The sequence below is a fragment of the Echinops telfairi genome, unplaced genomic scaffold (assembly GCF_000313985.2).
Source record: "Echinops telfairi isolate 266 unplaced genomic scaffold, ASM31398v2 ScPeMD7_3533;HRSCAF=4204_0, whole genome shotgun sequence".
Lineage (NCBI taxonomy): Eukaryota > Metazoa > Chordata > Mammalia > Afrosoricida > Tenrecidae > Echinops > Echinops telfairi.
Window position 1 is genome coordinate 17,647,036 of NW_022107431.1, and position 21,795 is coordinate 17,668,830.

A 21,795-nucleotide genomic window follows, 5' to 3' on the forward strand; every position below is an offset into this window, starting at 1 on the left:
GTTATTGACATATAATTCACATCCCATATCTGGACTGCTTTTAAAGACAGGAAGAACCATTATCTCGGGAGAGGGCCACGGCAAGAAAAGGAGAGCTCCCGTTTCTTCTTTTAGAAATGCAGGTTTTCTCAATATCCAACTCGGGGTGTCTAAAGGGCACTCGTCCTACATTCTGGAACAAGTGGATGAGTCTGTTCATAAGCCATCCGGTAAGCAGCTTGGGCAAGAGCTTGCCGTCACACACAGCAGTCCCGGGCCGGAGAAGCGAGCAAGGTGGGAACCATTCTATTTTCATCCACCCGCTGCACGCGGCCTTTCACTGCTGGGCTCTGGCCTTGCTCCGTGGAGTCTTGTCTTCTACCTGTCCCTTCGGGTGGCCCTGAAGGTCCCGTCCAGAGTGGAAGAGCTTTCTTTTCCAATGGCTGCCTTTGATTTCTAGGCTTCAGTCAGCGAAGGGGTCCCTGACTTTTAATTCTTCCGAAACAAATTCCACACCGGGGGATTGAAAGGAACGAAAGACTTTACGAGAGAGAAAACAAATTCAACTCCTCCCAGAAAGGAGGTAAGATGCAGAGAAGTCTACAGGTAGAAATCTCCAGGTAGCTCTTGGACGACAAACCGGCCTTCATTGCACTTTTCAGATAAGACCGAACAGTGAGGTACTGTTCTTATCCAGTGCCCAGCATGTTTCTGTTACACAGAAGCATTTCCCAGAGTGGGCCATACTGCTCCCGGGGGGCCATACTGCGCTGGAATACGGGGTTGGGGAGGCTGCAAAAGCAGATACATACACTTTATTCTGGCTTGGGGACAGTAGGACACGTGCTTTTAACTGCCAGGGGGCCAGTGAGCAATTTTTTTTTTTTTCTGCAAAAGCGGCAGTAGGCCGAGTAAGCCTGGGACCCTGTGCCTACAGTATGAGGGCACTGTTGTAGGCATACGAACCACGAAGGAGATCCTTCCAGATACATGGAACCATCTTTAACATCACAAGGCTCTCACGGTCAGGTTTTGACGTGTGCTGCTACATGGCGCCCACTTTAACGCACTAGGCTTTCCAGGGGCGGCTTCCTAACTACAGGTGATACAGAACAGGACGTCCGTAACCGGGAAACTGCCCGCATTTCAAAAGTCATGCAAAGGTCTACAAAGCAGTCTGTCGTCCTGTCCGTTGGGACACACTTTCCCAAGCCACCTTTTGAACTGCTGACCAGGCCAGGACAAAGGATTCTAGGGAAACGTGGAGGTGGGGGCTGGGAGGCAGGGAGAGGAATAATTTGGACTTTCCCACAGTAAACACATCGATCACACTGTAATTTATATGATGTCTTATAAACTTTATTAAATAATGGGCATGACTAATTTTCATGATCTTATATACAGTCTTTAAACTATGTTTTCCTAGATGCATTTTTTTTCCAGAGTAGGTGAAAGTGTACTAAAAAAAAGAAAGAAAACCGAGTACAGGGACCTAATAAGAATCTGACATATATTTAAGTATACATAACTTCCCCTGCCCAATTATATACACCCCAACCCATTTCCAAAAACAACCCCCCCCCCATTTTAAACAAAACCGTAACTTTGAGGAAAAATACGAATGTAATTATGTAGGTACACACAGCTCCAAACCCTGCATCCTGGCTGAACGAAGTTACTGGTGATTGATTAGCAGACAGGTCTGTTCCGGGACAGTCTGACGTCCACTGTGATCAGGGAGCGCACTCCCAGGGCACAGCCGAGCAGCCACGGTTGAGGAGAGAACACCACTTCTGAGATGAGGACAGAGCAGTGATGTGGAGAGCACAGAACCTGGGTCCCGTAAAGTAAAAACTAATGTAGAAAAGTGCATTCCTAGGGCAAGGAGGTTTCGGTGAATTTTATTTTATTTTTTAAGTTAATGCAAAAGCATTTACAATTACCTCTCAGAATGCTAAAGACATACCCCTCCCATTCCAGATATGAATCTTAAAAAAACTTGCATGATATTGAAAGGAAGGAAATGAAAAGCAGGGATGTTTCTAGAAGAACCATGCGATCTACCCAGTACTGGTTTTGGTCTTTAAACTACTAGAAGAAAGAATCGTTTGGAGAAGAAATTGGGGCCATATTTTGGTTATTGGGAAAAAAAAAAAAGAATTCCTTAGGTACCTACTTGTGAGGATGGCCATGTATTATGTTAAGAACAAGAGGAAGATGATTTAAAAGGGGAGGAAGCTTTGGTAAGAGGTCACTGATGTAAATCACTGTTTACAGGTCAACAAAAAGGCAGCTCCCGACCCCTCACATGGACTTCTCTTAAGACGGAGAGGGGCGAGAGGGGCCAGGAGATGTAAAACTGCCCGAAGACAAAAGACAAAGACAGGAACGTTCTTGCCGCAATAAGTGGCCTCATCAATAAAACAGGATCTTTTAGAAAGCAGCCATAATTCTTTTTTTTTTATCCTTTAATGCCTTTGCTTTTTAATTTAATTTTTTTAAACTTGCCTTTGTTTCTCTGCTCCTTTCCTCAGGAGAGAGTCCCAACACTCAAAGATGCTGCCGTTCATTAAAACGTAGTAACCAAAAAAAACCCCCCCAAAAACCAAAACAAACAAACAAAAAAAACCGTAGTAACCAAAGACGAGCCTGCCCTTGTCTCTGTCTCAAAACACTGGAAAAGGCTCCCCCAGGCTGTGTCCTGTACAGCAAACAAAACTCTTGCCACCTCCCTGCAGTCAGTGATTCCTCAGAACAGGAATGAGGCCCTGTGGGCTGGATGCAGGACTCATGCCAGGCCTTCGGAAAACCAGCGGCCGCGGAGAACGTTGGCCTGTTTTAGCTCCTGGCTCCCTTTGCGTGGGTTGGTGTGTTAAATCTTCCTTAACTGTCACAGGAGGAGAAACTACACCCTGTCCCAGGTGTCTCCCCACCTTTTCTCCTAACTCGCTCAATCTGCCCTACAGTCATCAGGATGATTAACTTACTTATTTTTTAGGCTACGGGTTGGAATGCATTCCTTTCACCCCAGAAATCATCAAACAAACAACAGGAGCAGCACATTATCCAGGCCTTGTCCAGCAACAGGTGAGGCTCCTTGAGTCGAGCAAACTGGTCCTGCTGCATCCCCATCTTCATCAGTCACGTGGGTTCTGCAGCATGAAGAAGGGAGGTAGGGCACCGCCACGGAGATCCTGAAACGGGCATGTCCAGGTGGAGCACTCGGGCTGACAGTGTCCTAGGATCTTCCCCGGAACATACCGGAGATGCCAGACGAGGCAGGGTTCTTAATCCAACTTTAGTTTCCTTCCCTGGGAACCCAATGGAACAAGCCTCCTTGCTCTCTCTGAGTCTAAGGATAAAGCCACTCCTGGCTTCCAGAGGCGACACAGGGGATGAAGGTGTTTTCTAACATCTGGACCTTGTGGTCAGGCTAGGGAAGGGGAAACAAAGAGGACCATGGCTGGCACATGAAACTAACAAACAAAAAGCCTCAGCACAGTCAGGCAAGCTTGCCTTACATGAAGCCGGCAGGCAGGCACCCAGTATCGAAGGCAGCAGATTCTTGGATGTCAACACCTGGTACGGGGCCATCCTGGCTGCAGCTGCCAGTCACAATGTCGTGCTGTGGAGGGGAGTGCCGTACACGTCCGGGTCAGTCGGTCGGTCGGTCGGTCGGGTGTTAAAAAACTGCTTTCACCTGGTACATGTAAACCCCCTTCATCTGTGTCTGGACTTTACGGGCCCAGGAAAAGGTCAATTCAGGCAGCTGCTTAGCAAGCAGGTCAGGCAAAGCTGCTTGAACTGAGACACTGAAACTTTTCCCGCAGCGACTGCACGATATTTTGTTGGTTGGGAGATGGTCCCCTCCAGACATAGCCATCCAGCTTGTCAGACTCACTGCAGGCTGTCAGGTAGGGCGGCAGGCCGAACGGGCTGTGGACCGTCTTTTTGGGGGTACACGGGCTGCTTAAGGAGTGGGGGGCGTGACTGCCGAGGTCATTTCCACCGGACGTAGCTTCCATGGCTATCTGCGGGTCCGACTGCCTTCTCCGACCCCAAACGAGCTCCACCTCAGCCTCCTCTTCTTCGGACTTGATCTCCACGTAGTCATCTTCATCTCCTTCCGTCTCCTTGAAGTTGGAAAAGTAGTGCTGGGTAGCGAGGTGGGCACTCAAGGGGAGATTCCTATTCACGACCAGAACTTTCTGCGAGTCTTGGAGCGTGAGCTCCGGGCGTTTCCCGGGGTCGGCACTACCCAGAGGCAGATCTGGCAGCGGCTGCCTCCCCGGCTCATCTGTATAGCTGATGGAGTCCGCCGACTGGCTGATCAGGATGGAGGAGGAGGACTGAGACCTGTGGTAAGGCTGGGGTGATGCGCCACTTCCTTTGCGGCCCAGGGAGCTGTAACCGGGGCCCTGACCGGCCTTCTCCTTGGCGGGCTGGCTCGCAATCACACCACGTCTCTGGTGGGAGTCCGGCAGAGGGTCCGTGGTTTGGAGAGAAGGCACGGAGCAGGCAGTGGACAGCTGTCTTGGGGCACTCTTGGAACGGGTGTCGACAGTGGAATATTTGAACTTGGAGTTGTGCCCTGGCTGGGGCCAGAAGTCTGCTAATTCTCCATTACTATAGGTGGAGTGCAAAAGCCAGTCTTCAGGGCCGAGTGGAGCCTGGCAAGGGGGGGTTGATCGGAGGCTGGGGGAGGCTTGCTGGCCGGCCCAGCCATCCTTCTGGGCCTTCGGGGGGGAGTCTCTGAACACAATCTGATCGTACAGTTGGGAATACTCAGCAATCCTGGCACCTGGAAGGCAAATAGGGAAGCATATAAATATCGACAGAGGATTGTTCCTGCTCGCAAAGATGAAAAAAGAACAACATAACATTCAAATCAACACATTAACAAAAACACACAAAAAAAACCTTAAACGGCAGACAGGCCCTTTCTCTGAGAATGAGTCAGCACTGAATACCAAGTACCACACAGGAGAACGACCCACCCAGTTTAAAAGCAACGAAACTGTTACCCATAATAAGCCCTCTTCCTTTGAACTGATTCCAGCTCCTTTAATCTTGGCAATGTTTGCAAGTGTCTGGGATGGGGTCACAAACATTTCCACTGTTCTTTGAAGCAGGGGCGGTGGCGTCCATGCTGTAACCAGGCCTGGCTAGAAGCCCTAGCCAGCGAGAAGGGCCACCAGCAGTCACCGAGAGAAGCCAGAGCACAGCCCACAGCGCCAAGGCCATGCCCTGACCCCTCGTCAGAGGAGGCTGTTCCTGGCGGCTGCCCCGGCCCACCCTGCCTGGTTCCAGACAACCCTCCACGGCCACCAGCCACCGGCCACCGCCAGGGCACCCAATGTCCACAGCACATCCTCCCTGGCAGTACTTTAAAACCACACGTAGTGGCCGGTCCACTTCGCCTTCCCCAACACCAAGGCATGGGCACTAAGCCGGGGCCTCCAGGGCATGAGGATCACGTCAGCTGAGCATCTAGCGCAGAAGCCACTGTTCCGTGGTCTCATTCCAGGAGAGTGCTCGGCAGCCGCTTCCAGAAAGCTGCTGCTATTGAACACGAAGCAGTAAGGCCATTCTCCCTCTGGCCCACTTCCGAGGGCAGAGGTTTCTAAAGGCATTGGCTAAACCGTGCTATGGGCAGAATTGGGGTTCTCTTGGGCCGGCACAGGAGCCGGAAGATGGCAATTTTAAGAGCTGCTTCTTGTTTCCCCCTTCCCACGAAAGGACCCTCTGGGCCAGCATACATCCCACGAGCACACGAGCCACGCCTGTCGGATCCGGGCTGGGCTTGCACCACACAGCAAACACCGGTGGTATGACGTTTTCTCCCTCAGTAAGCTATTTCTACTCTCAGTGACCTGTCGTTAGTACCGCATCTACTCGTGTATAAGCCGAGCTTTTCAGCACATTGTTAATGCCGTTTTTGTGGTAAAATTAGGTGCCTCAGCTGATATTTGGGTGGGCTTATATTCAAGTATAGATGGTAAATTATTCAAAACACTTAAATTAAATCCTCAGTGAGGTTCTCCTATTTTACTCATTTTTCAAGTGTCTTCCACGAGGACAGAAAACCTACTTCTCGATCGGTTTCCTGTTCAGAAGCTTTGGGTTTTCAAATCCCAAGTCGTGGGAAGGGCCAAACGCACCGCCATGGAGCCCACTCCACTCCTAACCGGCACCCTGCAAACCCAAACCAAACGCATTGCCTTTGAGCCGATGGCGACTCACTGCAACCCTACAGCACAGGATCGAACTGTCCCTATACATTCCCGAGACTGCAAATCCTTATGGTAGTCGGACACCTCCTCTTCCTCCCTTGGAGTGACTGCTGGTTTGGGACTGCTGTCTGGGCAGTCAGAAGCCCAAAGCTGCTAGCATTAAGAATCCACTGTGCCACCGGGGCTCCCGGGGACATATATCAAACATACATAAAACTCACTGCCATGAAGTTGATGCCGACTCATAGCGACCCTACAGGGCAGGCTAGAACTGCCCCTGGGAAACTCTTTACAGGAATAGAAAGGCTGTCTTTCTCCAAGAGTGGCTGGTGGTTTCGAACTGCTAACCTCAGCAGCCCGACTCCTAACCACAATGCCACCAGAACTCTAGGATGCCTATAGGCCAATTCAACATTTCAAGTAACAAAAATTGGAAGGCTATTTTTTAAAGGCCATAGTAAATGCTCTTAGTACTAACTTAGATTTAGCCATACACTTGAGTGATCTTGAAGGCTCTGTACCTCCAATTCCCAAATCCGCTGCTGTCAGAGAGCGTCCAGCTCACAGCACACCTCCAGGACCGAGTAGAAGTGTCCCGGAGTTTCCAAAGCCGCCATCCTTACAGAAGCAGACTGCCCCATCCTTCTCCTGCTGAGCAGCTACAGCATGGTTCTCAACCTTCCTAATGCCACGACCCTTTAATACACAGTTCCTCATGTTGTGTTGACCCCCCCAACCATAAAATTATTTTTGTTGCTACTTTATCTCTGTCATTTTGCTACTGCTTTGAATCAGGCGACCCCTGTGAAAGGGTCGTTTGACCCCCCAAAGGGGTTGCGACCCAGAGGTTGAGAACCACTGAGCTAGAGGGTTCAAACCATTGACCTTTCTTTTAACAGATAAGCATTTGATAACCAAGCCTTCAGGGATCCTTTGTTCCCATCTTAACAACCCCCAAACCGAGCATACTGTCACGGAGTTGATTCTGACCCATAGCAACCTTGTAGGACAGAGCAGCCCTGCCCCGCTGGGCTTATATGCTGTAAATCTCCAGCATATAAGCCAGGAAGCAGGGAAGCCTGGAAGCAGGCCTTCAGGCTTAACTCCGTGCCTGCGTGAGCCACATGTCTCATCAACTAGGAAGCCTAACCGAAGGCCTTTTAACATGGGCACTGGCTGGCATGGCAGTCTGATCAGTTGGTGCTGCCAAACTCTTCATCTGCCGAACACTAAGACCTGAGCCTGGTGGCACCGCTGAGTCACGAAACCGCTGAGTCACGAAGACTCTGAACTTCCACTAGGCCCCAAGATGGTGATTATTTCGAGTAAAAAAAAAAAAAAATCAGCTGAATTATTCTAGTAACAGACCGTAACTATAAGGTCTTGTAAGAACCACCGACTCTTGACTTCAAAGCACAGACGCGTGTATCAATCTAAAATACCCTCAGAATTTCTCATGCCTTTGTCTTCCTTAAGGAGCCAGGTGGTGTAGTGGGGTGGTACCTGCAAGGTCAACAGTTCAAACCCACCAACTGCTCAGTAGGAGAAAGATGAGGCTTTCTTCTCCCATAAAAGTTCTACCCTTGGAAAGCACTGGAAGCCCTACAGGGTCTCTATGAGCCGAAATCAACTTGAGGGCAATGGGTTGATGGTTTTCTTCCTTTTATGCACTCCCCTCCCTTTGCTCAATCAAAATCCATTCAACTCACAAGACCTGCTTTAAGCCCAAGGAACCCTGGTGGCCTGGTGGGCTACTGGTTGGCCTGAGAAGTGCAAGGTCAGTAGTTCAAGTCCACCAGCTGTTCTGGAGGAGAAAAGTCAGGCTTTCTGCTCCCATAAAGATTTATAGTCTTGGAAACACACAGGGACAATTCTACTTTGTCCTACAGGGTCACTACAGTCAAACTGACTTGATGGCAGGGAGTTTAGCTTTAAGCCCTATCCTTCCCAGGAATCCTTTAATTGATTTCTCTCATCTTATATACTTAGTGTGTGACACATACTTAGCTATTGGTTGAACACACACACACACACACACACACACACACACACACACACACACACACTCTTTTTCTCTCTTGCTAGTGGTTTTATATGGGCTAGTTCATTAATGTTCCTGGAAGAAACCCAGCCAGAGTGCTCGTTAGAAGGATGGTGAAACTTTGTCTCACATACTTTGGGCATGTTATCAGGAGAGTCCAGGCCCTGGAGAAGGACATCATTCTCAGTAGAGGGATCGGCTGAAGAGAGAAAGCCCCTTGACAGGACGGACTAACGCTGTCGCTGCATCAATGGCTCCACCGAGCATCCCACTGTGGGAGGGGCCAGGCCCGGGCCATGCTTCCCTCCACTGTGCACAGGGTTCCTGATGAGTCAGAACCGTCTCAATGGCACCAAACCACAGGAGTTGATTATTCTAGTGGGTCTGTGAGCTTCTGATCTTGAAGAACAACATCGTACATTTTGCTCAAGCCCCTACAGAACATGGCACATATTTCTAGTCTGCAGGGGTCTTAATGGCTACTTCATGACTCAGATGGTTTTCTGACAGCCGGCCTCGTAGTTTAAGCAGAGTGTTAAAAAAAGGGATGTGTTTCCCCAGAGGCCAGAGCACCGGGGTGGGCAGGCGGTCAGGGGAGCAGGCACGGCAGGAAAGGCAGCAGCCGTGGCTCCGGAGACAACTCACGCCGTGGTTGGCTGTGGAGTCGGTTCTCTGAGTCAGAGCAGAACCGTGCTCCACAGTGGTTCCAAAGCCACTGCCTCTCAGAAACTGACTGCCAGGCCTTTCTTCAGAGGCACCGCTGGTGGGTTTGAACTGCCAACCTTTCAGCTAGCGGTCGAGTGTTTCACCAGGGTCAGCCATGGATCGCGCCTAACAGGCGCAGCTTATCTTTGGGTAACAGAGTTGCCCATCAACAACTCTGACCAGAAAATGACACATGATGTCAACTCACTATGCCTTGCAAGTGTTTCTGTGTGTCAGCTTGATGTTGTAAGAAAGCCGAAAACTGGACGCCAATATGAATGAAAGCCAGCAACCCACCACCCACTGCCATCGAGTCATTTCCTACAGGGGAGAGGAGAATGGCACCTTCAGGTTTCCTAGACTCTGAAACTTTCTGGGAGCTGACAGCCTCATCTTTCTGCCAATCAGCGGCTGGTGGTCTTGAACTGGTGCCAAAGCTGCACACTTAACCCACTGTGCCAGCAGGGCTCCTTGAGAGGTAGCGACATCTATCACTAAAGAGGATTCCCTTAGACGTACAGGGAACAGCTAGCCAGCCGTGACACCTCCGGCTGACAGCTGGCCACGGTCCCCCCTGGTCCTTAGTGCCGGTACTAGCAGGCTCCACAGAACACGACGTTAGCATGATGCGATAGGTTTAAAGGGTAGAAGGATTCTCAGGACTGCAGGTAAAAACTGGGATCAATCCTTACTCAGGGGCGTATGAAGCATGGGGCTCTCAGGCAGAGATTAACCCCCTCATTTCTAAGGTTTGTGGGAGAGAGAGCCAAAGCACAGGACAGTCACTTGGCCTCTGGTATTTCATGGGGAGGGTTGCTTTCTCATGTCGCTGTGGAATTTCCCCCGCGTGTGCACAGAGCACCAGAGAATGGGTCCCCAGAGGCATTCAGGGCTGCAGAGGACAGGCCGGCCAGCATGCTACCCCAGGCTCCCCAGTGGGGGTGCGACTAGACCTGGTTGGGTGCTTTCTAGGCGGGTATGTGCCTTGGGGGCGCGAGGACCCGGCTAGAGCGTTCAACAGAGGTGCTCGGCAGGTGAATAGGGCGCTCCTCCTTCTGCACAACACCGAGAGCAAGCTCCGGGCAAAGTGGCAAGGCCCACACGAAGCAGTCTGGAGAACCGGTCCATTCGGTTACGACGTCCTGCGCCCAGATAAAGGAGAGAGAGAAAAGGGGCATCGCGTCAACTGGTTGCAAGCCAAGTGGGCACCGGAAGTGGTCTCGGGCCACCCAGATGTGGGGGGCACCAGTGCGGAGAGGGCACTCCTGCCACACCGCAGGGAGGACATTGCTATTGGAAGATGGGCGGGGCCAGCTCTGCCCTCTGCCCACGGGGTCCAGGAGGACCCCCACACAAAGCTAAGATCCCGTGGGATCCCAGACACCAAAAGGGAAAATGAAAAGGACCAGAACATGTACATGGGTACAGATAAGAGCTGGAAGCCCAGGGAATCCAGGACTGATAAACCCTGCAGGGCTGATACTGAGAGTAGCCATACCAGGAGGGAAGGGGAAGGTGGGAGGAGAAAAGAGAAACGGATCACAATGATCTACCTGTAACCCTTTCCCAGGGGGATGGACAACAGAAAAGTGGGTGAAGGGAGACATCGATCAGTGTAAGACATGACAAAATAATAATAATAATTTATAAACTATCAAGGGTTCATGAGGTGGGAGGGTGGAGGAGGAATGGGAAAAAAATGAGAAGCTGAGACCAAGGGCTCAAGTAGAAAGAAAATGTTTTGAAAATGATGATGGCAACAAATGTACAAATGTGCTTGATACAATGGATAGATGGATGGATTGTGATAAGAGTTGTGCGAGCTCCCAATAAAATGACTTAAAAACATTAAAAAAAAAAACCCCATAAAAAAAAAAGCCCCGGTGGAAATCTGTTAATCCTGAAGGAGAAAAAACGACCGTGCAAGGGGGGTGGGAGGCCTCTGGAGTCAGTCTAGAAAGGACCCACTTCCATGGAGGCTACGTTTCTAGCTTTTGAAATGGCCTGTCCATTTTCAAAACAACCAGGCGGCCCAGGCAATTCACCCCACCCCACCGCCATGCAGGGACTGCGGACTCACACTCAAACCTCAAACTCACTGCCATCGAGTCCGTTCTGACTCAGGGGACCTATCTGACCAATGAGAATGGCCCCAGGGGGGTATGAGGAGGTAAATCTTTCTGGGAACAGAAAACCTCATCTTTCTCTCATGGAGCAGCTGCTGAATTCAAACTGCTGACCTTGTGGTTAGCAGTCCAACTTGTAACCCACTATGTCACCAGGGTTCCTTGCATTAGACCTACATACAGGGTTTCTGGGGCAATACATTTTTACAGGATCAGAACCCCCTTGGAGCAGCTGGTGGGTTTGAACCACTGACCTCACGGTTAGCAGTCCAACCCTTACCTGACAGCAGCACCCGGGCTCCTTGCTGTACAATGTTATATGATAATATTCTGCCAAGAATTCACTGTCACATCCTCTCCATTCTGTGAAGAGCTACCATGAATTCTGGGTCCAGCCCAGATACAGTCAGTAGTTTGTTGTGAATTTATTGATACTCAACTGCTTCCACTTGCCACCTATGTCTGAAAAATAGTCCAGCAGGGAACTTGGGGCAGTTTCTCAACCACTCAATAGCACCGGCTTTAGATAGCGGACGTCAATGGCTTCAAGCCCACCATACTACTGCAAGGAGTAAAACACAACGTGGCCAGTTCTCGCTCACATTCATACAGAAACACTTTAAACCTTTATTTTATTTAAACCCACACACACACACAATTCAAAGGCGAGTGTGAAATCCTTCACGTAGTCAATTCCGTGCCTACAGAGAAATGTAACTGTCTAATCGCCAAAGTCCAGGCGACCCACTTTGAGATAAGAACCTGCCATTACAAGTCCTGTGGGGCAGTTCGACTCCGGCCCACAGGGGAGGACACATCAGTGACGACCTGACAGTCACTCATCCGGTTCTTTGTTTTTTTCACTGTACGATTCTCGCTGAGCGCCGTGAAGTCAACATTGACTCACAGCGAGCCCTGTGGGTTTCTCAGAGTGTAACTGTGTACCGGGAGCAGAAAGCCCAGTCTTTGAACCGCCGACCATGCGGAGTGCAGCCCAATGAGTCACCACTATACCACCAGGGCTCCATCTATAATTAGCGCTACTTAAACCAAACTTACTGCCATCGAGTCAATTCTGACTTATATCGACCCTGTGGGACCGGGTAGAACTGCCCGTGTGGGTTGTCTGAGACTGTAACTCTACGAGAGTAGAAAGCCCCACCTTTCTCTTGTGAAGCAGTGGTGGTTTTGAACTGCTGACCTTGCGGTTAGCAGCCCATATGTAACCACCATGCCACCAGGGCTCCTCATAATTAGCTCTAATAAAGATCAAAAAGTTATTTTGGAAACATTCTCATACAAAGAGAAGTCAAACAAAAACCCAACTTCCAGATTTACTTAGAAGTTGACTGTCTCTTCTGCTACCTCCCCCAGCCCTCCCTGCTTTCCATGGAGATAAATAAATTCATCCCAAAGAAGGGCCACTCACTGCATCCACCTGGCCAAGCTTCGGTGCTGTGATCAAGATGCTGTATCCGCACCTGTTCCCAGACTGGCTTTATATTCAATTGGAGGATTAACTCCAGTCATTTGATATTAAGGTGGCCTTTGGCCAGAAAGCCGAGGGCTAGTTTTTAAAATTATGATATAACCCCACAATGTTTTCAAATGCACATTCCTGGGCCCAACCCCACAAACCTTTCTAGGCCTGGTAGCCAACAGCTCCCCGGGGAAGAATGGGCCCCCCCCCTTGGGGTGTCTTCTCTCCAGGGCAGCATGCCCCTCCCTTCACACATAGGCTCTCTCACTGGCGTCTCTGTCAATTTCTGTGCCCCAGAACCCTTTTGAAGGAAGGTAGACGCTCACCCAGAAACCAAACCCATTGTGTCCCTGTTCCAACGTATAGCAGCCACTGCTAGGGTTACTGAGCGCATGAGGCTCTGGGGGAGCAGACAGCCTCAACTTTCTCCCACGGGGTGGTCGGTGGGCGTGAACCATGGATCTGGAAGATTAGCAACCTACCGCTCAACCTAGATAGAGGAAAACACCACACCAGGAACGTCTCATTCCCTGAACGCTTGTCTTTTCCAGGGGCTCGTCTGAGTTCTCGGTATAGTTCTGCTTCGAGGGGAGGCCAGCCTCCAGCGTCGAGATGCACGTTCGGTAACAGCAAATTCAGTGGCCACGCAGGCAGATCAGATAGCAACCCAAATAAAAGTGAGAACACAACCAAGCGGGAGTCAGCGTCAGACTCCTTTGGGGTTTTGTCAGAAGGAGCTGGTGTGAGTAGGGTGTGGGGTGGGGTGGTGTTGTGTGGATGTGTGTGTGTTTGTTTCTTCTGGAGCATGGGGGTGGTGTGTGGTGTGTGCATGTGTGTGTTTATTCCAGAGCCAAGAGCCTAGACCCTAGCCCATCGCCTCCAAACCTTACACGCTTGCACGATCTACTCCTCCAACCAATGACCGAAACACGGGTGGAAACGGGCTGCTGTTTTCCAGCTTTCAGATGAACCTAAAGGAAACGCCCCCTTCTTAAAACATCATCCTGGAGCGGCAACGCTACACGCACAAGACCCTGCGAGGCCAGTGGGTGCGCGGACGCCGCCGCCCCACCTGCGCCTGATTCCCAGGGTGGGGCGAGCGGCTCTCGCGGTGACCGCCCATCACGGACGCAGACTGACAACGTGCTGGTGCAGGTGAGCACTTGCGAATCGGAAACCCACACTCCCACGTGACTCTCAAGAGAGCGGGCAGGCCCCTGGGCGAACATACATACCTATGGCAGCCCCGCCTTGCTTCTTCTCTTCCAGGATGGCGGCCAGGTCCCTGTGTACCGAGCTGTGTTGCAGACCGGCCGGCGGCGGCGGCGGCGGCGGCTCCAGCTCGGGGCTCCTGACTTTCAGCAGCTGGTTCGCCTTCTTGATCTTCTGGCTGTACTGCCTGGCCATCAGGAACACCCGGCTCTTGGTCTTGTCCGCGGCCTCGGCGGCTTCCGCGTCGGCCTGCGCCGGGTCGTCGGGACTCTCCGCGGGCGGCGGCGGGCCGGCCAGCGGCAGACGGCCGAGGCTCCCGAAGGAGCCCTCGGCGGCGGCGATCAGGCCTCCGTGCTGGACGGGCCCCGGGCAGGCCCGGCTCTCGGGGAGCGAGAGCGTGGACGTGGCGCGGGCGGCGCTCCGGCTCAGCGCGGGCGTGCTCCCCGCGAGCGGCCGGCCCGCCACGTCCTCCTTGCAGACGGGGAACGCGGCCAGCAGGCGCTCGCGCGTCTTGTCCTCGTTCTTCTTGATGTAGTTCTCCAGGTCGTTCCAGATGGCGTCCACCTCCTCCGACAGCTTGTCCGACGCGGGCGGCGCGGCGCCGCGGGGCCGGTCCAGCAGGCCCAGGTAGTCGTCCTCGGGGGCGGCCTGCGGGCCGCCGGGCGCCTCGTCCTCGCTGAACTGCAGGCTGTCCTGGGACACGAAGGGGGACCTCAGGCCGTCGCAGCGCGCGAAGTCGGCCTCCGGGCCCAGGAAGGTGCTCCTCCGGGGCCGCTGGAGGCTGCTGCACCTGAAGCCCAGCGCCGGCGCCCCGGGGAGCCGGATGGTGTCGTAGATGTTTTCTTCCCCCTCCTTGAGGTCGTGGGCGCTGAGGTTCGGCGCCCGTCTGCTCGCGTGCAGAGCGCCGCCATCCCGGCCGGCGAGCCTCTGGGACGAGGTGAGCTCCAGGGTGCTTTGGGGGCGAACGGCGTCCTTGGTGGGCCTGCGGGGAGTGCACTCGGCCTCTTCTCGCTGGGCCACCATCAGTTTCAAGTCCTCATAGCTTATGTTGTCGTAGACGTGGTCTATGTCGTCAATGGTCAGCTCGATGGAAGAGCCGTCCTGCCCAGCGGTGGTGGTGGCGGCGGCGGGGCCGTTCTGCCGGTCCCTCCGGGCGCTGTACTGAGAGCCATCGCTGTCCCTGACTCTTATTTCAGGGGGGCACGTGTTGCTCTCGCCCGCACTGCTGGCCCTCCGCACCACCCTGTGGCCCGAGCCGGGGGGCTCAGGGGGCTGAATCTGCCCCATATGCCAGCTGCACGGGCGGCTAGAAGCGCTGTCATCGCTCAGCCTGGTGGAGTTCAAGTCTGAAGAGGAAAACGAGGGCACGAACATCTGGTAGTCGTCGTCGTCGTCCTCCTGTGGGGACCGCCGGCTGGGGAACAAGGCTTGCCGGATCTGGTGGTCGGTCCAGATGTTCCTCATGGCAGCCCCCGCGCCCAGCACGCTCAGGAGGGTGGAGCTGCTGGGCTGGCTGTTCCTCTGGGCGGGAGGGGCCCCTGCTGAGCTCAGTCGGGGAGCCCTGTCCTCTCTGGATGCCTGAGGAGGGCAGAAAACAGTGACAAGGACATGGAGAAGTTGCCAAGCCAGAGAGCTCCCCCTGCATTTCTACCACCTCCCCCTGCATTTCTACCGCCTCCCCGCTACAAGGTGAGATTCTTGGAGAAAATGAGGAAGCGGGGCAGGGAAGCAGTCAGTCACTCATACTCATTGAAAAACTAAGCCCCGACATTAAGATCATTTAAAAATAATAACTAAAAACTAAGCTAGGTCATTTTTGGTTACTCTCAAGATGTAGTGCTGACAGTCAGTCTATGAAGTAGCTGTCCCTGGCCTGGTTTCCCAGCCAGAAGACCTAGGGGTGTGGGGGAGCCAGTACCTTGCTAGTTCCTGTCAGTGGTCAGACCAAGTCTTTCCAGCTTGGACTCCACAACTGATGCCCCACGGCAGGTCATCAGCTAAGCTTAGACACATCAGATCAGCCTGATGTACATGCCACAAATACTCGTTATATAAATAAACATATGCAGCGTCTGAACAAAACATCTGCCTTGGGAGAGGAACAGCCACTTCCTTAGTAGCAAAGACGGGGAGACGTTTTGTGTACTGTGGTCATGGTATCAGGAGAGACCAGTTCTTGGAAAAAGATCTGCTGGGTAAAGTAGAGGGTCAGCAAAAAAGAGGAAGGCGTTCTACGAGATGGAGTGACGCAGTGGCTGCAGCAGTGCATTCAAACAATTGTGAGGATGGTGCAGGACTGGGCGCCAGTTGAGTTAGTTAATTGTGCCAGCCTGGCCGATAATCACATGTGGGGCTAATTGAAAGGTGGAGGGATAAATGGGTGGTGAGCCTTGCCTTTCTAGTTCTCGGGTCTCTTGTTTTGTGATGGTTGCACCGGGTGCAGCTACCTTAGCAGTTCCCTGCTTCAGCTTGCAAGATGGACTTCCTACAAGACATCCCCAAGGAGAAGCTACATGGACCTATCCCGATGCAGCCCTGGGTGCTGGAGCAGCCGTGTGGAGACCCCTGCTAGTGCTGAGAGGCTTGTTCGTTCACTGACTCAGCTTTCCTCCTGCAGTCGGCATCATTGCCTCTGTTTTGTGAGGTGGAGGACTTTGTGGACTGGTGTTGGGTTAATGGGTTAATGTTGGACTTGTGGGCTTGGGCAGCATTGAGTTGGGATGTTTTTGTGATGCATATTTTCTTTACATAAAACTCTCTCTTATACATGAGTTGCTGTGGATTTGTTTCTCCAAAGTACCCAGACTAATACACCGGTGTTTCATTCTGTTGCACACACAGTCACGATGAGTCAGAACGGACTCAACAACGCCTAATACCATGTGGTGCTTATGGCCATGATGTTTGGCTTCAAGGAGGGACTTTCGTAGATCCCATGCTTGACTAAGATTCTGACCGTGGCTTCCAGTGCCCCCAAAGTCCTTGTCAGTGACCCGACTGTGCACCTGCAGGGTGTCCCTAAGCCTTCAGATCTACTGTGACCCTGGCCACCGTTCCCTCGGCTTATAGACCTTGGCAAAGAGCCTTTTGTTCCAGGGCTGTAATTTAATCCACCGATGAAAGTTTAACTTTCCTTCAAAATACATTTAATGAAGCAATATTTAGTTGCTAGTCAGAAGGTAAAATATGAGTGGCATTAACTACTTCTCATCAAAGAAAACAATGAGGTCATTTAGAACTTGGATCCATCCCTGGAGAGGTTGCACTGTGCAGACAGGGATTGGATTATCCCCTCACTGTTCAGTAGTATAGAGGTTAGCTTCAAAGAGTTGCAAGGGTTAAACCTGTTCAAACTAATGAGGCCTGGGCATAGTTTCTGATCCACATACCACAGTTAGCTACTGGGACTGTCAACCTAGCAAGGACCTTTCATCAGCTGTCAATGAAGCTGGTATACACCGGTCTTGGAGTTTCTGTATTTCCCTTTTATCCATCGCTAGCTACTATTATTTCAGAATACATCTATGTTGGATCCTGTTTGGAGTTTATTACCAGAAAGGTAAGAGAACTATCATGTTATTGTCCAGCAAAGCATCCTTTGATAAATTCTTTACTTGTTAGTGGATCTATAGATGCAGCACATGACTGGAGAAATGGAATTTCAGGACTACGGAAAAAGCCCTTAAAACGCAACATCTGCCATCAAGTCAAGCCCAACTCACAGTGACCCTAGGGTCCTGACAGGACAGAGTAGAACACTGTCTGTGGGCTTCTGAGACTGTTAACTCCTTAGGAAGCAAAAGGCCTCTTCTTTCTCCCTTGGAGAAGCAGGTGGGTTTGAACTGCTGACTTTTCAGTTATCCCAACCTGTAACCCATTACTTCACCGGGGGACATTCTTCTTGGCTGCCTTCAGGTTTGGTAAGGCTTAGTTAGTCCCTGTACTTGGGTTGGATCTCTATCAGAGACCGTTTCTGAAAAGTGCCTGGAATTGTAACTAACTCGAGCACCCTCTGATGGAGTGGGTGCCCCGGCCTTCCTGGGCTCAGCCTGGCTCCCTGAAAGACCAGGGCACCTTCTGCAGTGATCTTACTTGTCAAAACAAAGGAGATTACAAAACAAAACAAAAAAATCCAGATCTTGTGCTGTGTTTTTTCAGGATGAGTCAATTACTGTCAAATAGGTTGCAAAAACTACCAAATAAAAAAATGTATTACCTAATGGAACCATGGAATGTTATAATATCTGTAAGAGCTCAAAATGATTAATTAAAAACAAACAACAATGTATTTCTTGGAATAAAAAATCCATACATCCAAGGGGTCATGAGGGAGGGGTGAGTGGGGATAATGAGCTGATGCCAGGGGCTTATGTGGAGAGCAAATGTTTTGAGAATGATGAGGGTAAGGAATGTACAAATGTGCTTTATACAATTGATGTATGTATGGATTGTGATAAGAGTGGTATAAGCCCCCAATAAAATGGTTAAAAAAGAAATCCACACACCCACTGCCATGAAAATCACTTTTAAAAAACCACTTAAAGTCAAGACCATGCTTCTGCTGAATTTTAGACATTTTACAGGTTTTAATGTTACTATAAAGATTTTAACAGCAGGGTTACTTTGGCCCTGTCCCAGGGAGCTGTGCAAGTGGGGTGGTGGGGTTAGACTTACAGAACCACCTCCTTAGAGATTCAGAATGAAGAACGGAGTAGCCAGGATTGGCTCCCTAATTCTTGCCAGTTGAGCCAGTGGTTCAGTATGGGCACCGGACAAGCCACTCAGGCCAGAGCCTTCGGTGCTATGAAGCTCCTGTGTTAGTCTCCCAGTGGAGCTGATCCTCTTCATTTTAACACAGTAGTGTCAATGTCTCATGGGCGAATGGGAGGGGAGTGGGGGCAGGAGAGAAAAACTTGATACCGGAAGACTCAGTCTATCACATATCAACTTCCCACCATAGTCCTGGAAAGGACCCTCCTCTCTGGAATGAAAGGCCAGTCCTTGCAAAAGCGAGTGCAACACTTGGGCCTTTCAAGAGCGACGGGGGCGGGTGGGCTCGCGGGAGGCCTGGTGGGTGTCACAGATGACTATACCACAGCCCGAGTTTTACAGTTTTGTGAGCTGAGCCAGTGGGGAGGGAGGAGTCCTGGGCTACGCCTACTGGTAATGGGAGAAGACCATCTACACTTGGAACGGAGGCTGGCTGAGGGAGATGACGGAAAGACCCATCCCAGGCCCAGGAAGCAAACGTTGCAACAGAAGAGATGTAATTGTACTTACCTTCTGGATGTCCTGGGTAGTTTCTGTAAAAATTAAGTTTTGTTTTTAAAATCTGAGAATTAAAGAGGTACCCCACACCTAGATAAACCCAAACTACACCCCTTGCCATCGAGTCGATTCTGACTCCTAGTGAGGCTACAGGACAGGGCAGAAGGGCTCCTGAAGGCTTTGGAGACTGCAAATCCTGAGGGGAGCAGACAGCCTCCTCTTCCTCCAATGGAATAGCACGTAGGCTTGAACTGTACACCTTGTGGTGAGCAGCCCGATGACTAACCCCTGGCACCACTAGGGATTTAGTATTTTATAGGAATTTTTCAACTATTGCCAATAACCAAAAGCCAATGGCCTAATGTACCTGAAGGAATTTTCGGTGTAGCAATTCTCTATTCTAGTTAGATCCCCTGCATTGCCCAAACCAAGGTCACTGCCATCGAGTTGATTCGAATTCATAGTGAACCATCGAGTTGATTCGAACTCATAGGACAGGGGAGAACTGGCCCTGTAGGTTGCCGAGACCCTAATTCTTTATGGAAGTAGAAAGCCTTGTCTTTGGGAGTGGCTAGTGGTTTTGAACTGCTGACCTGTGGTTAGCAATCCAGCGGCATAGTTCCGATGCCACTAGGACTCCTTCCTGCTTTGTCAAACCATACAGATTCCTTCATGATGTCAAACCACCTGACATCTGTCTGAAGGTTGAGTATCTTTTTCTTTTTTTTCTTTTAGTGTCTTCTTAATCCCCAAAGTTCTGATTATGGGCATCTTATCTTTAAACACTGGTTAGTTACAGAAGCATACAAAGTAAAAAATGAACAAACCCACCCCAAATCCCAGCCCCTGAGGTAACCCAAGTCTCTGTGTGCTGCCAGTGGTTAACGTGCTCAGCTGCTGACTGAGAGGGTGGAAGTTCCAGTCCACCCAGAGGTGCCTCGGAAGAAAGTCCTGGTGATCTACCTCTGAGAAAACCAGCCCTGGACCACTCTGTGGGGCAGCACTATTCTCCTTTGAGACCTGTGGGGTCGCCATGAGTCAGGGTGGACTCGATGGCCACTGTTTTCAGAGGGCACCACAGTTCAGGGCTCAGTGCTCACCTTTCCGGGTTCCCATGGCCTGCCCAGGACACACACCACAAGGTACAGTGTGCAACACTGCCTTTTCTGCTGACTATGTCGATATTCTCACCAGTAGAGATCTACTTCATTCTTTTAAACGGTTGCAGAAAATTCCATTGCCTGGATCACTATACCTCAATCACTGCCCACCAGAGAGGAATGTTATGTACTCTCTTTTATAAATGCTGCGAAGATCACACAGACAGACAGAGCTCTCTATCCCAATGTGAGTACACAGACAGACAGACAGACAGCTCTCTATTCCAAGGTGAGTACTTCTAAACATCAAAAGCCTCATTCCTGGAGCGATGGGGGGAGGGGGAATGTAAATTTTTCTTTTTTTTGTTTTTATAAATCATTTTATTGGGGGCTCGTCCAACTCATCACAATCCATCCATCCATCCATTGTGTCAAGCACATTTGGGAATGTACAGTTTTCATTGTAACGAGTGCTACAAAAAGGTTGTCAAAAATTCACACCCCTGTATGGATTGTGATAAGAGTTGTACGAGCCCCCAATAAAATGATTAAAAAAATTCATACCCCACGGGGAGTTTCAGGGTGCCTGTTTTTCTCGATTTGGGGGGCAAGCTCTTAGCATTTCTTCCCTCTACTGATCTCATGTAAACGTGGGGCTTTCTGACTGATAACAAGGCTGACATTTTGTTTTTTTTCATTTCTTGGCAATTTGTTGGTGAAGCTGGTAAATGACATTCTCTGACTATTAAGGAAGAGTCACTGGTCACTTCTGCTTGATGTACAGAGTTTCTTGATACCATGAGAACACTAATCTGATGTTATTTGTTACAAGTAGTCTAAGCCATTCAGCTTTACACTGTATACAGAGTCACAGTGACTTATAGAGCTTAATCTTATTCTGAAATCTGTCATTCTTTAATCCAGCTGATGTTTATTTTTTACGTCTGGTTGATTGGTCTTAGTGGATACTGAAGAGTGAGTAAAAGAAAAGGTAGTTTAGCACTTACCACTGGTCTTCAAAACGTTATGGGATCTTGAAGACGGCTCTGGGAGAAATAAAGATAAAGGTGGCATCACTTGGATAATCATCCGTTTACTGGCAAATTAATTGAGCCCCAGAGCCTACATCCCCAATGCTTAGAGACACTCAGCAGTCGGATATTGATTTTGTCAAAATTGTAGAATAAATGTAAAGCCATTATGTAACAGAGAAGCAAATATCCAATTCACCTACCAATGGCTGGTCACTTTCTTAGCTTTTAACTAACACCTATAAGCTACGACATCCACATGTATATTCTCTTTTTTTAAATTTAATCATTTTATTAGGGGCTCATACAACTCTTATCACAATCCATACATACATCAATTGCGTAAAGCGCATTTGTACATTCATTGCCCTCATCATTCTCAAAACATTTCCTCTCCACCTAAGCCCCTGGCAGTAGGTCATTTTTCCCCTCCCGCCCTGCTCCCTCCTCCCTCATGTGCCATTGATAATTTATAAATTGTTATTTTGTCATATCTTGCCCTGTCCGACAGCTCCCTTCACCCACTTTTTGTTTGTCTGTCCCCCAGGGAGGAGGTCACATATAGTTCCTTGTAATTGGTTCCCTCTTTCCTACCCACTCTCCCTCTACCCTCCCAGTAT

The 21,795-nt window shown here is 50.4% G+C and overlaps 1 protein-coding gene across 1 annotated transcript in view; it reads right to left on the reverse strand.

Annotated features, from left to right (window-relative positions):
• Positions 1 to 1,562: 1,562 nt before the first annotated feature.
• PLEKHG1 (pleckstrin homology and RhoGEF domain containing G1) overlaps positions 1,563 to 21,795 on the reverse strand; it is a 114,306-nt gene continuing 94,073 nt past the window's right edge. The window contains exons 13-16 of the mRNA XM_004701947.2: positions 21,152 to 21,190; positions 19,057 to 19,079; positions 13,800 to 15,354; positions 1,563 to 4,780 (exon numbers count right to left, since the gene is read on the reverse strand). Of these exons, the coding sequence (XP_004702004.1) occupies positions 3,765 to 4,780; positions 13,800 to 15,354; positions 19,057 to 19,079; positions 21,152 to 21,190 (2,633 nt within the window). The 3' untranslated portion in view covers positions 1,563 to 3,764. The remainder of the gene's footprint in view (positions 4,781 to 13,799; positions 15,355 to 19,056; positions 19,080 to 21,151; positions 21,191 to 21,795) is intronic.